Below are 16,877 nucleotides of genomic sequence, written 5' to 3'. Positions count from 1 at the left end.
TACATATATGGCATGCTTTCTAATATTAGAATTATGATATACATTAAGTGTGGGCCTTTTTCAAAAAGAAAAGAAATGTACATTAAAGTCTGAATGGTAATGGCGAATTTGATAATATAATCGGAGCGGAAATAAAATGCAGTACGGAGCGGAAATGTACATTGATTTATGCTTTTTGCAGAATAAATGCAGTTTTGATTAAAAAAAGTCGTGTAGTTTTGATAGAAAAAATAATGTGGTTTTGATAGAAAAATAATATAAAATAAATATATTAATATAATTAAAAACTAGGTTTTCTTTAGTGATTAAGTTATATTATTTTATATTTATTTTTATATTTTCAGATAACAAAATTTATTTGAAAAAATAATAATATATTTTACATATTTTCTTTAGTTTTTATAATTTTAACTACTTAAATACTTTTAGTTACATAACGGTGAGAAAGTTTACTATTTTAAAAAGAAAACATATACATTGAATTATTAGTGAGAGAAATTGAATGAATAAACAAATTTTGTATTAAAATTATTTATTTTGCATGATAGAGTGCGTTTTTCAAATGAACCACTATCTTTTATGTGATAATAATTATAATGTGGTTTCTCCATCTCGCATGTATCCAGAATTTTTTTTGCGGATTTACTTTTTGTTTTTGAAGTGCGTTTTTCAGTATAGATGATGAATAATGATGAATTTGTTGTTTTCTCAATTGTGTCAAAAACCGCACATTAACAAGTCACTGTTCATTACCTAAGTGTAGACAACAAAAAGTTCAGACTATTAATATCAAATTTTGTTTCTAAATGTTGTAAGGTAAGGTATGGTTTTTCTCTCCGGCCCAATTATCGAGAAACCAGATCTGAGAACGTTTTTTAACGCCGGCGTTGCCTTTGCTCCTCCTCCTCTTTGCTTTGTCCGGACGACGTCTTCCCCTCACTTTGCTCTGTTCTGCGCTCTGCTTTTGTTATAGTTCGTTCTCTTACCTTAATGGCGACAATGCATTTGTTTATGGTTGTTGAGCTCATAACCATCGGAACAGGTTCCGGGAAGGCTTTGTTACCTGGTCAGTTATCCCTCTGCTCCACCCTGTCTTGTCTCGTCATCTTCGCGAACCACATCCACCTCCGATTTGAAGAACTTCTTCGGCACCTCCCACTCGTTCATTTGCAACACCATTTCACTGCCTCAACCTCCATCAAAAAGGCCCTCCTTGTCCGTGAGGAGCCACTGACTCGCCGACCAGATCCGAAAGTTTCTTCTGGTGAGGACAACCCCTTAGCAACGATTGTTTTTTATCCTCCTCCGCCAGCATCTCCACCATCTCCGCCAACCATCTTTGCCTCGCCACTGCTCGTCTTACTTGGTCGGATGTCGACAAACAAGATTCAAAAGGTTGGGCCATGCCCATTAAGAGTGTTCTAAAGATTTCGGTTGTGTTTTCTGAGGTCTACTGTTCAAGCTTTATGTCATATATATTTTGTTGAAGATTTTACTGGTCAATGCACCGGAACCGTTACTATCTTCACCACCATTTCCTCTTCCAATGGAAAGAGATGATTCCTTGGCCTTGTTGCCGAGTGTTTGTTTCAATTTCCTCATTGGTTTGCTATCTTGCGGAGTGGTCTCTTCAAGACCAGAAGATGCAACCGAGAGTACTTTGGTATTTTTCGTAGATGAGGTCTGGATCTCAAGGTCACATTATGTGACTATTTTCCTGCTGCCCGATGTTGTCGTGAAAGCTTCTCCGACGCATTCAAGCATCGTTTCAAATCTTCTGTCATTTTTCGTTGAAGACCTTTCTTGCTTAGTTTACTTATGTATTGTATTTTCGGTTTATGGTCAAAGAGAATGGATAATTCTCTCTTTTTATTGTAAGGAAGAAGTTTAAAATTTGAATGAAAGTAAGTTGTGTTTAAAAAATAATAATGTAAGGTATAGGCATATTGGAATTGAATATATCATGGATAATTTAATTTAAGTTTTGAACATAAAAAAGTATCGAAAGATATTTAAAATTGTTAAAAGATTTTGTTTTTACTGACCAAATAACGGATTCCAAACTAGATAATTACCCATATGTAGATAGTGGGGAATTAAGCATTGTTTAAGCAATCTGAATTTTTCTAACTCGGCCATTACTCGAGTTTTCGTACATTGTTGACTATATTTCAGATAACAGTTGAAGTTCTTAACATTAATATCTTACTAGACTTTAACAGGATATTTCTTTTCAGTTTTATACATTAATATTTGTTTTACATAATTAATGGTAAATAAATTAACAATAATATAAAAATTGTAAACTTAGGTATTTCCAAACACAATAAATGCACATTTTCATTTGTAAAATAAAATTTCTTGGTTCAAATTTGCATATGCATTTCTCGTTTCTTACAAAATTAACTCTGATAACTCTAAATTGGAAAATTTCCTTGCCTCGCGCAAATATTTTTATATTTAATTTACAAAAAAAATTTATTAAATATATTTGTATAGTATAAATATAAATATAAATTAGATTAGTATTTATTAATCTGAAAATGTACCTCAAAATATGAAAATTGCTCTAATCTTCCGTAGTTTAAATACATATCATTTTCAATTTTATCTAAACACTAATTTATTCATTCGTGCATTTTTTTATGTATCTTTAAAATCAATAAATATATATTTCTTTTATATTTTTTTTTTTTTTGAATCTCATACATGATATTTTTTTTTTTATCATTTTAAAAGTTTTCAATAAAAAAGTAGAGAAAAAATTTAGATACATACATTATTGTACTAATTAAATTAGAAGAGACCTTAATTATATATAACTGGATTAATTTTATTTTTCTGAAATTTTAACCAATTTAGATTAATTTAATTTTCAATAAACCAATAAATTAATCTTATAACTAAATCCATCTCCGAGTTCTTCTTTCATTCATGACAATCATCAATTGCAAAGTTGATTTTTAGATATTGGTTGTTTGAGTAAATAAAGGATTTCAATCTTCTAAATTTATCTGGTAGCTAAATACTAGAAAAGTTTAAAACATTTTTTATGGGAATTCTATTTATTAGTATTAATTATAGTTAAAAGGAAAAAGGGAGTGGCATTAAATGTAATTAATAGTTATCAAGGGTTATTTTCATATTTGTACTTCGGTTTCAATATAATAAATAGATAGAAGGATGTAGTAGTCCCAGTAATCTGTAGTGTAACTAGTGACAGTAAAAAGAATAATGTGTAGCTTCACAACACTCTTGAAATTTTAGAATAAATGTTGACTACAACAGTGAAAAAACATCAGCAGAAAACAAAAAGAAGGTTGTAACATATTGTCGTTAAATAAAGGGTAATTTGCTAAATGACTATATTGGGAAAAGTATTAGTTTTGTAGTAAGAGGATAGATAAAGATAGAAATAAAAAAAGAAGAGAGATGAAGTGAAATGGTTAGTTGGTGAAATATATATTTTTTGGTTATAAGCTCAAATTTTCCTTAAATAAAATATGTGGAACAAAAATAAAAGAATTTGGAATAGAAAAAATTCAGTAATGAATAAATAGAATAAAAATTGAAATAAGTGAATTCTACTAATTCCATTGACTGATGAACATTTACAATAGGAAATAAAAAAGTTTACAAAGATTTTTTTTTCATTCCAAGAAAATAAAATATGTAAAATTTGTGATAACCGGCAGACATTTTATGGAAATTCATTGGAAATGATGCATAATGCATTCAAAAAAAAATTGATTTCTATAAAAGTAACTATTTAAATTTATAAATATAAGCAGTTATTAAAGTGCATAAATTCATTTAAATGATTTTTATAAAAATATTATAAATTGATATTTAACTCTTGTACACAACTGTAATTAGTTTTTTTTATGTTAATCATCGTCAATAAAAATAAACTGTAGCATATATGTTTTTTATTTATTTAAACCTTACATAAAGATTTTAGTGTTGTTATTTGATTTACGAACAAAAAGTAAAGTTGTGTGTAGTATTATTATTAGGTAAAGAAAGATAAAAGTTACTCATTGGGCCTCAACATTTAATCAGACTCTTTTTTTTTCCTTATTCGCAGGACAATTTTATTTATACACAACTTGAACTGCATACAGTTTATCAAATACTAGTAAAGAAAAAGATTAAGATAGCACCAAACCAAGTTTTTGTTCCCAAATTAGCACTCAAGGTTCAAAGTCACAAAAATAGGTTTCATTAAAGAGATAAATATACACTTATAACCCTTGGGTTAATTAATCCAAACTTTAGGGTTTAGAGTTAAGGGGTGGAGTTTTGGAATTAGAGTTTAAAATTTTATAATAAAAAATACATACTAAAAAATTAAAAACAAAAATTTAGAAAACAGTTTCAAAAAGTATTTTTGAATTATAAAAATAAAATTTGAAAAAAAAAATTTGAAAACAAAAATTATAAAAAAAATTATAAAAAATTTCGAATCTGAAAACATATAATCGGAAACTCTAAAAAAAATTCTTTTTTTCATTTTTTCATTTTTTATTTTTATTTTATTTTATTTATTTTTGTTTGTTTATTTAATTTTAAAACCAAAGATATTAGGGATATTTTACTCTTTAATGAATGTCATTTTTGTGACTTTATTTTTCTAGTGCTATTTTTGAGACAAATACTCAAAATGTGCTATTATTGACAATTGCCCATACTAGTATTACCCATGTGTTTCGCACAGGTTAGTTTACTGTTTTTAATTTTTTTTTGATCAATGTCATAATTTACAATCAGAATACATTACTATTTAAAATATTATATGAATAGTGGCAAATAAATAATAGAGGTTCCTACATTAAAATAAAGAAGGGATAAACATATATCATTATAAAATGGATACATGTTTGCAAAGCTTTTTAAAATACAAAAAATATAATATAATTTAAATATTTTATTTGATCCATTAATTTTTTGTGATGATTGTATAATAACAGTTAATTTAATTTATGTAAATTTAAGTATGATGAATCTAATAAATTTGCTATTTTATTTTTTACAGTTAAAAATAAGTGGTGCATTTATATTTTATGTTAGTTTACCAAAACGTCTTCTTTGTAAAAGGACACATTTGAAATTAACCCACATTACTTATTTTGGTAGTTTGTTAAATTTATAAGATTAAATTTACAACTTTAATTTGCTTTTTATTAAATTGTAATGAATTATCTAGAGTAATTTTTTTGTAACACTATCTAGTAGTAATTAAGTAACCTAAACTGAACTTTGGATTCAGAGATGCACTCTCCATGATACATCCAACAATAGTTTTAGGGTCGAACTCAATTGGTGTGAAAGCTAAAAAATAATTGATTCAACGGAGGAAATATTTATCAACAAATAAAAAAAAGTTAAGAATGAAAAACAGGCAAAACTTTTTTTGCCAGGCCAAAACATGATGCTCCATTTAATCCCTTTTCATGAGAATAATTTTGATTGTGCTCCATCCCATCTCTCCAAAATGTGACCTAGAGTGCCTGTAAATCAATTGATATAGGAAGTTTATAAGTCATATACTGCAGTGAATAGTGATCTAAAATTGTATCTCTTTAAAAATATCATACCAGGATATCTCTTCCCATAATTCCATTGTACTTAAAGTCTTGTCGATTGATGTTATTTAGACAATGAATAAATAAAGTTTTGAATTGATACAGAGAAAAAGAAAGAAGACAGGAAGAAACTTGTCCATGTCAAAACTGAAATTTAAGAGAAAAAAAAAGGAGTAATTAGTAGATAAGAATCATATAGAAGAAGAAAACAGTTTGACAAATCGTGGTCAAATGATTTTGAACGTGGGTGGATGCAATATCCTTGGGATATATGTGTTGAAATTTAGGAATTGAAGAAACTTTTTAAAATCAATTTTTTTATATAAAATTTTATATTTTCTATATGTCAAATTTTGACTTGTCAAGTGACTTGTGCTTTAATATATAAAGGATTTTATTATATTTTTTTTGTTCTGCAAATTCATTATGAATGGATAACATATGCAAATAAAACTGCATGACTAAATCTCCTGCATTTCTCCTGTCGCTCACCTGCATCACATTCACACCCATAAGCATTCTAGTTGCACCGTAAGAAATGATAAGATGTTTTTCCATCATTCGATAATAATAGATTCCAATATCCTGTAAAATAAAGATTATTTTGATAAATGAAAAACAAATGTTCATTTCGTTCTTTTAAGACATAAAACTGTTGACAAAAAAAAAAGACATAAAACTGAAGAGGATGTGTCAGCGTCTCTCTTTCTAATAATTAATAGTGGGGCAACATAGACCCACAAATATTGATTTGACCAATTATTTTTTATGTTATCTATTTAATTTTTTTTTCTTGGTCAAAATTTGAGTTTTAACTTAACAATTCTCTATATATTAATCTTGGAACATTAAAACATGTTTTCATAGCTACATGTCATCACTATAATGATTCTTAGAATCTTTAAGAAAAATGATCCATAAAAATATATATTATATTTTTTATTAAACTAACTATCAAATTGATTAGTAGTGTACAAAAGAATATCCTCAATTTTCTTCTTAAATATAAACTACGAAATTAACTAATATAATTAACATATATATGACAATTATGATTATAAATAAAAATATTTGATAACAATTTTTGTATCTGATATCTATTTTTTGTTTATTTAATATTATTAAAAAATTAAGAAATCACATTAAGCATATTAAAAAATTAGATTTTTTCTTATATGTTATATTTTGAATTTTTTAAAACGACTGTAAATAACTAAAAATGATAAAAGTCTCATTGATCACTAAATTTTAAAGTATGTACTATATAAACTAATATATATTCTTGGATGTTCTGCAGGCTACTTAAGCTGAGAAGTAAAGCTCTTCAGTTTTTGAAAATCAAACTGGGAAATGGGGATTCAACCTTCTTCTGGTGGGATCCTTGAACACCATTTGGCAGTCTCTATTCTTACCTTGGACAGGATGGTCCGTCTAGGCTTGGAATCCCATTGTTTGCAACAGTGGCAGAAGTTAGAAATGGTACTAACTGGTACCTTCCTCCTGCTCGTTCAGAGAGACAACTTCTATTACATGCTTATATTACTACAGTACCTACGGTTGTGAACTCTGATTCTCCAGTCTAGTTAGTTTCAGGCTCAGTTCATAAATCGTTTGTCTCAAAGGCAGTTTGGAATGAGATAAGACCTGTGAAGCAGGTTGTCTCGTGGGCCTCTCTGGTTTGGCACAAAGCTATTGTTCCGAGGCACACAACAAATGCTTGGCTTTTTGTACTCAATCGGAATCCTACTCTCGATAGAATTCACAACTGGGATGCAGAATCACTGACTACTTGCCTTCTCTGCGGGCTAGAAAATGAATCACATGATCATCTGTTCTTTGAATGTCAGTACTCCCTGCAGGTCTGGCTCAGAATTATAAACAGGCTTTCTCTTCCAACTCCTCCATCGGCTTGGACAGCAATTTTACTCTGGCTTCCTCATGCCCATGGGGACGGCTTCAGACGTTTGGCATTACTACAGGGTTGGCAGGCTGCTATATATTTCTTATGGCAAGAACGCAATGCTCGTATGCACTCCAGTCTAACTCTCTCCCTTCTGGCTGTGGCACGCAGAGCTTTGGATATTCTTTTGGACAATTGCCATGCTCTGTGCTCTCTTGGCTCCTCTCGTGGTCCTCCCCAGCTGCAAATTTGGCAGCCTCCACAACAGAATGTACCTTCTATTTTCTCCATCTGAATGTTGATTATCACTTCATGATCCTTCCCCCTCTTCTTTCTAGTTTGTAAAAGGCTGGCAGCCTAATGCCACATTAGTATCAATGAAAATCCTTTATCAAAAATAAAAAAGAGGAGTAGAGTTTTTGGAATGTGAAATTTAGGATTTTAATAAATATATAAATTAAAAAATTTTAAAAATAGTTTCAATAATAATTTTTTTATTTTACAAAAATAAATTTTGAAAGAAATTCAAAAAAAAAGAAAAAGTTATAATAAAGTTTGAATTTAAAAAGTATAATTAGAAAACATAAAAAGTATTTTTTATAATTTTTATTTATTTAAATAATTATTTATTATATATGTAGAGAGAACATGATATTATGGTCTTTTGCCTCTTAATGAAAAATGTATTTTTGAAAATGTCTCTTTAGTGGTAGTAAACATGTATAATGGTACCAAGAAAGTGTTAAACATGAAAATTCCCCTTGAAAAATCTCGCATTAAATTTTTTGTTACAACAAATATACAATTTAATACAATCTTATAAGTACGAAGTGTCAATAAAAAATATTGATATTAAAATATACTATATAATATATATATATGTCAATATCACTAAAGTTTATTTATATACCATATAAAGTAAATAAAATTATTGTTTTGATTTATTACCAGAAACATGATTGTAAATTAAAAAAGGTATTAGTTTTTATTTATGTGCTTACTCTAATGTATATACTTTTATGTATACAAATTATTTTTTAAATAGGTGGTTTCTAATATGTTATTTGATTCTGACAATCCCAAAGATACACTTCTTCGAATTGAAGCGACTTTTAATACTGGAAGCTCTATATATAAATATATATTAGTTCTTCTAGATTAAATAATTTAGTCTTGATTTTTATTCGTATATTTTTTGATGAAATATCATGACAAGATTTGAGTCACCTCCTTTTGAGTTTGTTCGAAGAATGAGAGATTTGATCATTCGTCTAATATTTGCTTCTCCCTAATACTTTGTCTAGCTATTATAATTGTAAGAATGATAGATTTGAACTATTTATTATAAGTTTTTTGGTTTATCATTTAGTAAATTACCAGTTCTTAGTTTATACATAGTTTACATATACTAGAATAGTAAAGTATTATGTATATATTTTATCGGTATACTCTTAAGTAACTAAACCTCAAAAGCATAGGTTAATAAAATAAGTAATTGGTTTTGTTGTTCTACAATTAGATGATTTTATGCCTGACTGGTTAATATATACTAGGTATACATTTATATTTTGAGTATGTACTTATATTCTATAATAGCTTGATATATTATATTTGAATACTAATCTGTGAATAGAGTTTACCGGTGATTTTCTTCAAAAATTCTATTCTTAGATATGTATTTGGAATAGAACTAATTTTTATAGATGTCTATCTTTTTTAATTTACGTAATTTTTCAAATTCATAGAAGAAGTTAAAAAAAAATCAATGAAACAGAAACGAAAACGAAAGCATAATTTTATAGAGGTAGAAAATGAAATTATTTATACAGAGTCAATAGTAAACAAATCGAGAGCAGAAAGTCTAATCCCTTTTCGTTATTTTACAATCGATGTTGCTTATCTGGTTGTGGTGATTTGTGTCAGCCACAAAACTTAATTTTTTGTGTGTATATGATGTCTTAAAAATAATTAAAATAAGATGTAAAACGTTAACTTTTCAACAACGATGATATATTTAAAAGACCAACATTTGTATTCATTATTTTACAATCAGTAAAAAAATTAGTGTTGTAAAATGTTAAAATCATTTAATAAATAAACATTAGTATAAAAAATTCACTCCGCACATGCGCACGTGGATTATCATTTAGTAGGTTCGTTATTTTAAAACAATGTAAATTATATATATTCGATTTCTCCTTCTTTTTACAACAAAATGATATAATTTGAAGGTTAACATAATAAATTTTGGAAAGTTCATCCACAAGTTTTATATGCTAGTTAATATTTGGGCTTATGGCCTTTATTATGTCATCCCTCAAATTATATCATTTAAGTAAACAGCACATCAAGTATAAATATGAATTAGGGCCTAATATGAATAACCTTTAATACAGTTTTCAGTTTTTATCAAATACATGAACTATGAACATGTCAAGTTCTGTTTCGTTTGGAGTTAAATTTTTGGCAAATATATGTTTCAGTTTTTCTCTTATCTTTTGGGCCTAAAACTTAAAATCTCCTTTGACGAGTGAAGAAAATTGCTCTTTTTTTTTTTGCGGGGTTCAAATTGTTCTTCTGTGTTTATCAAAGTTCAAAATAAGATTCGTAAATTTACTTATTGTTTCAGTATATTAATTATTTTCTTATAATTTTAACATTAATGTCTGCAAGGAAAATTTAAAAGCTAAAATATTGCCCCATCTAAATTGGACATTAGGTCCCCAAATGTTGGGCATGCCTTATATGTTTTATTACTTTCGATGACCAAAAAGTGTGATAAATCTCATGGGTCCCAAACTTCCTTAAACAATTTTCAGATGTTGAGGTTATTACAAATTAAACAAAATTTTCTTCTTCCTGTTAATATGTTTACGAATATCTACAATCTAAATAGTAAATTTACATATGAATGTTTAACTCAATTCATTAGCGATTTTATTTATTAATACTCCATATATTTTATAAACAGTGTCATTTTGATAGTTTTTTCTTTTTATATAAAAATGTTATTTTAGAATTCTAATGCAATTTGTATATATATAATATTAATTATAAAATCTATTTATCTTAAAATAAGTTTATTTACTTTAGATTTTATTGAGTAATTATATACAATTTATAAAAATATGAAATTAATCATTTTTATATCAAATATTATGTCAAAAGAACACTTTCATAAAATGGAGGGAGTAAAGAAAAGAAGAAAAATCGTCGTCACATTCTACGTACGGTCATACCGTCATACGAAGGATAGGTATATGCTTTTCTTCTTCTTTTTTGACTGAATTTTTATATACGTTTCTTCGTCTTCAAGTAAATAAAAGCTAACATATATAGTAGATTAGTACTGTACGTAGTCCTTAATTATGTATTGGCGACAAAATAATTTGAACCGTTGTTTTAATATTGTGGAGATTTGATACTTATAACTATTTTTAGAAAATGGTAAATTATTGTGCCTTCTAGTGTAATTGTTTGTATGTTTTTCGAAAGGTCGTCCAACGTATGTTTTTCAAATGTATCTTTGCATTTTGAATTTGATAATTCGATAGTATTCAATCAACTTATAAGATTTGAATTCATTGCTGTAAGGAAAAAGCTTAAGTTTATGTTGGAGGTAGATCCTACTCCACTCCAGACCCCATTCAAAGATTTGGTCCATTAATGTAAGACTTACTAAGAAAACAAAGAAAAACGAAAGCCTATGAGCTTAAAAGGGAGGCAACACCGACCTGACTAGTTCACTCAAAACGTAAAGGAGATCAGTGTATTAAATGATGTGTCAATGGTGTTAGATACACACTAGATATCAAACTTTTGTTTGACGAACGAATGTCTAATATATAAAGAGATGACCAACTTTTACTAGTACAAAATGTTTTGGAAAAAAAACCGAAAATAAAGCATGCAGGTTTGCTAGAGGTCCAAAATGGACAATATCGTACTATAAAAAAATATAATTAAATGACATTATAGTTTCTGTCTAAAAAATATTAGTTAGTTTATGTATGTTAATTATGAACAAGAATAAAAATCAACTATAACCTATATATTGATAAACTATTTTATTTAATTATTAGTGTAATTATATATTTTAATATTATACAGAAAATAATGTGCATAAAAACGTTATACAGAAAAAAATATGGAATCATTAATATGTAAATTAAATATATATATATATATATATATATATATAAGTGTTAGTGAAATTTAATAAAATTTATTATATATATATGTCATTTATATATTTGTATAAGAAAATTCATGTTACAGTTTTATATTAAAAACAAAAAATAATATTTTCAATCACAAAAATTAAAATTAGAAAATATAATGATACATGATTAAATACTAATCAAGAAAAAGGAACAATTAAAAATATTTTTTATATTAAGTTATTAGATTATATAACTGATTATAAATTAATATAATAAAATTGGCTAAGTAAAATTGTATTTTAAAAATAAATAAGAAAAATCTTATACATTATGTTGTTATCCAAAAAAAAATATTTCAGTGATAAAAATTAAAATTAGAAAACTTAACGATGCATGATTAAATAAAACCTAAGAAAAAAGAATAATTGACGAACACAATAACATTATATATGATTTTTAAACGCAAATTTTTTAACATATTCACAAATGTATGTTTTTGATGAAAAAAATTGTTATAACATACATAATAAGATGTTTGATTAAATTTTTTCGTTATAACATTATATATGATTTTTAGTTGTGTCATTAAGATGGATTAGTTGTTACCCCGATACAAGGCTCGTGGATTTAGTTTCTGGGCATAGAAAAATTTTGGGATCCCAATGATTATCAAAAAAATATTAAAATTTAAAATGCATGTATCTATCTATCTATTTGATAACATTATTTGCGAACTGATTTTAAGTTTCGGAACTCTCATGTTAAAAGTTAGATCGAATAAAGTCTCCCTTGATGAATTATTAAATATATATTTATTAATCAAGAAATAGAGATATAAATCTGCATAAATATTAATTACTAATCATCAACGTAAATTAGGTATAACATATATCTTTAGTTATTATTTTCTTTCAGAAAAGCATTACGATTATGAGATCAACTAATCCAATTTTCTTATAATAATTTATTATATTAATTTATCTCTCCTTCCCGGCGAAGATTTACTATATTCATCTCTCCTTTCCGGCAAAGATTTGGAATTCGGACGAATAGACTCTCCAAAAGATTTGGTTGAACTCCTTCATCTGCAGCCGGATCAACTGAGTGTCCTTAATTCACGCAGTTGCATTTTTCTGTGTTTTAGAGATTGTACTATCGGAGAAACATTAAAATATATAAAGGTTTGGTGATGGCTGAAAAAAATTGAAAATGAACTTTCCAACAGAAAAAAAAAATAGCAGAAACTATCAAAACATAGATAATAAATTCTGAAAAGATAGACAGATAGTGGAAAAACAACAATTATACGAAGAAAACAAATCATGTAAAAAATGATAACTGGATTACCACGATATTTATATGCTATGTAACTGAGGTTGGTTTGTGAGTGTTCACATGTAAGAGTTGTTGGACATTCTTGGCGCTTCCCAGTCGAAAGCCAAGGTTTCTAGTCTCGGGCCTAGGTTGTCTCATATGCTTAACTTTTGAGGAAAAGTGAGTTGGTATGGCTCATTTGCTCTGTTTTGTTTTGGCCATGTATTTTTTGTCGTTCTCATTACTAGTTGAAATCGATTTAGTTCCTTCTTCAGCCCCTAAATTTCTGGTGGAGAGGTCACAGAAATTTTAGATGTTGACTTCAATTGGTTCAGTTTCAATGTCTTATGGTTCTTTAGTTATTTTGTGAGAGTGCTTTGATTTAGCAGTTCAGGATTTTTTTTTTGTTTCGTCCAGCTGATTCCTTTCTTTTTGTCTTAAAATTTTTCTTTTTGTTTGCGTTTCGTATGACTGATAAATAATAATACTTATTAGTACTTACCCACTTCCCAATCAAACCCAACATGTATACTGGGAGAGTTGATGTCGCCAAAGAATTTTTTATTGTTTGGTAGGGGCCATAATGATATGGAAGTGATCTTCTTCTTAACTAATTGTTATTATAAAGTCCATGACAGTTTCTTTACACTGAGAAATAAACCGCTCTCCAATCTAGTTTTTTAGATTTTTGTATTTTTAAAAAAATTCCATCAACCGAAAGAGCTTTTTTTTGGGTTGATTTATTTCTTTTTCGAGCTTTTTCAACCGTCAAAGAAACGACGTCTCTAGTCTCAGCTATTTGCCTAGTTCAATCGATAGTGTTCTACTCTCTCGCTTTTCTCTTTTTGTTTGAACATCTTGCCTTGAGGAACCAATAGAGGTGGTGGCTATTATCAAAGGTTAAATAACTGGCACACAAAAAGACAATATTATCAATATGCAAGCTTTTTCTCTCTTTTAAGAAACAAAAATACGTGTCTAGAGTTTATGGAAAATTATATGAGTATATCTCTAAACTAATCAGGTAAAAGTGCATTGCAGAAATTTTTGGTGATTTGATAACCAGTCCATAAATTTTTAACTTAGTAGTTAGTACAATAGTGAATGAATTACATGAAGTGAATACATCATTTTTGAATATGGATTCTAATAGTCCATATCTATACTGAATCCTCTTTACTAAACTTAATTGATAATTTGATTGGTTAAAGGGGAAGCTAATGATCAATCTCATGCTAAATACTTTTGATCATGAGAGTTACTTTTTGACTACAGTATAACTACCTTATTGTGATGAATTAAACTATGGAATTTAAAATTTAACAATTGTTTAGTCAGAGAAATATTTACTCAATTGTTTGTGTTTTAGGGAATAAATATAAAGGAACATCAAGTCAGCAAGAGGTTACAAAAAGAAGGAACAATAAGTAATCAATAGGGTTGTTGTGGAGGACATTCTTAATTTGACTAATTAACTACCATGAGTTATTTTCTAATTCCAACAATAGTTGACCTATGGTAATAATAACACTCAAGATGGATGTACAAATTATATATTGCATAAACACTTTGTAAATGATATTTCGTAAGAATTACTTATTCAAGGACCCCGCCTTGTATAATCATACTCTTGTAAGTATGATTACTTAAGTATAATCAAGACTATAAAGCGCGGATTATTTTATGATAAAAAATTTCATTAATAATTAATAAATATTTTGTTAATTTGTAAGAATTTTGTTAATTTGATTTTTTTTTGCATTTAAATCAATGCTTCTAAATTTGACCCGTATCTGCGATTAAATCGGTTAATCCGGTGATTCGATAATTCAATTTAAGTTTTAAAAATATCCATATTTATAAAAATTACTATATCTGAGACTAACCAATTGAACCGATGGATGCCCGATATGTTAACATATCCAATTTAATTTAAATTGTTATAGTTTCGTAATTTGTCACCTTTTAATCCAAATTTTAAAGTTTATTGTTGTACAATTTTATTAAATTATGACATTTCTACAAAAATTGATAGAGAAAATAATAGATATAATTAACAACTATAAATGTCTTGATCATATTACTCCATTTTATGTAACTTAATCAATTTTATTATAATTGTTTTGTGTAATTTTTCTTGTTAATCATTTATATTATAATCGCTTTAAATTTTTTGATAACAATTAGTATTAAGCATTTTTATTTAGATAACATATATTTTGAACATTTTTTCATAATTATTTTTGTTATTATAGTTATTGTACACTGTATAATGTTTATATATTTATTTTTTATGTAATGGCTATTATTGAATTGTTATCTTACTTAAATAAATGATAGAACCATTATGTAGTAAATATAAATAAAATAATATGTTAATTTAATAGATTTATCATTGATTGAAATTTTTTTGTAGTATTTAAACCTGTAAAAGTAAGTTTTATTTATTTTCGTTTTTTTATAATTTTTTGAATATTTTTTAATTATTTAATTTATTTAAATATTTGGTTATTAAAAAGATAAGTTCCAATATTTTATATTGTTTGGACATAAAATTAATTATAGTGTTGTTTGGGAAAATGGATAGTAGTATAAAGGAATGACTATATTGTTTGGAAACATTGATAGTAGTATAAAGAAAAGAATATTAGTGATTTAATGTAGGTTTAACTATAATGTAGGAAGATGTATTTAATTTAAAAACTTATAAAATAAATGTTAGGTCCAACACAATGTTTCTGTTTTAATAATATAGATATATATGTATTTATATATTGAGGGATCGGATCTGATATCCGCTTTCCAAAATTTTAATATTTGTGATTTGTTTCGATTTTAACGGATATTGATTTTTAGTATTTGATTTGCTTCGAAAGTTTATGGATATCCGGAAATTTCGGATCAAATCAAAACGAATAACGAATCGAATCAAATTTAACAGATAAAATGTCCAGCCCTAATATAATTAGCTATACCTCGATTAGAGGATGACGTTATAAGTTATTTAGCAAAAAAAAAATGACGTTATAAGTTGGCTATGTTTGCTTGATCCGAACTGATGTAGTTTAATGTATGTTAAGGAAAGTGATACAGTATTAGTAGAAATGTCACATATATTCATATTTCACTCGCGCCACAACAAAAAAAAAACTATAAACCATAATTTTGACATAACATATAACGTTCATGATTCATCTATTTTGGTGAAATTTAGTCCTCTGTTCTCGAAGAAAAAATATTGAAATAGACTAGATATGATATTACATTGTACTTCTCTTTAATTTTGTAAACCTTTTTGGTGTACATAAAAAATCAAGAAAGATGTAGACAATTGGAAGTTAACCCTTAATGAATGAACATAGTACATCTAAAACAGAGCTGAAGAAGAATGGTTCTTGTAGCCTCCGAGGGCAGTGAGTGATGATGGTAAGTAATAAGCTTCCCCTGAAGTCTTGAGATTGTGTCAAGTGGAGAACTTGACTGGAAGTTTAAGTATGTTTGTAGATTTAGGGTTCAAAGCTTAATATGGTTATAAAATAACATGTCACAAATATGAAATCCAAACCGTCACGAGCATTGGATTGTTCTATAGTTTTTTTATTTCTGTGTAACTAAGATGTTAATACTGGGATCACTACTTTTTTTATGTAACAAGGATCACTACTTATTAAATAATATATACAGTGGTATAATAATCGGGCGGCTTCAGATAACAGTTGAAAGAAAACGAGTAGCTAACTGCCAATACCTTTTTCTTAATTTAGAGAAAAATCAAAGATTTGGGATTAGAGAGGAAAAGATCTATTGAAACCGACACAGACGGTCCAAATTATTTCATTTGTAATACAATAATAATAATAATCTAATTCAATTCTAAAATACATAAAATTCAGCTTTTTGGTCCTGTCACTGCAT

At 27.3% G+C, this 16,877-nt stretch overlaps 1 protein-coding gene across 1 annotated transcript; it reads left to right on the top strand.

Annotated features, from left to right (window-relative positions):
* The first annotated feature begins 6,935 nt into the window (after positions 1 to 6,935).
* Positions 6,936 to 7,780, top strand: LOC125576112. Its single transcript, XM_048735483.1, has 2 exons — positions 6,936 to 7,074; positions 7,179 to 7,780. Exons 1-2 carry the CDS (start codon positions 6,936 to 6,938, stop codon positions 7,778 to 7,780), a joined length of 741 nt encoding a protein of 246 aa, XP_048591440.1.
* The last annotated feature ends 9,097 nt before the right edge of the window (positions 7,781 to 16,877 follow it).

This window comes from Brassica napus, chromosome A7 (assembly GCF_020379485.1).
Source record: "Brassica napus cultivar Da-Ae chromosome A7, Da-Ae, whole genome shotgun sequence".
Taxonomy (NCBI): Eukaryota; Viridiplantae; Streptophyta; class Magnoliopsida; order Brassicales; family Brassicaceae; genus Brassica; species Brassica napus.
The sequence above is the reverse complement of the archived record's forward strand: the minus strand, read 5'-3'. Positions and strand labels throughout refer to the sequence as shown.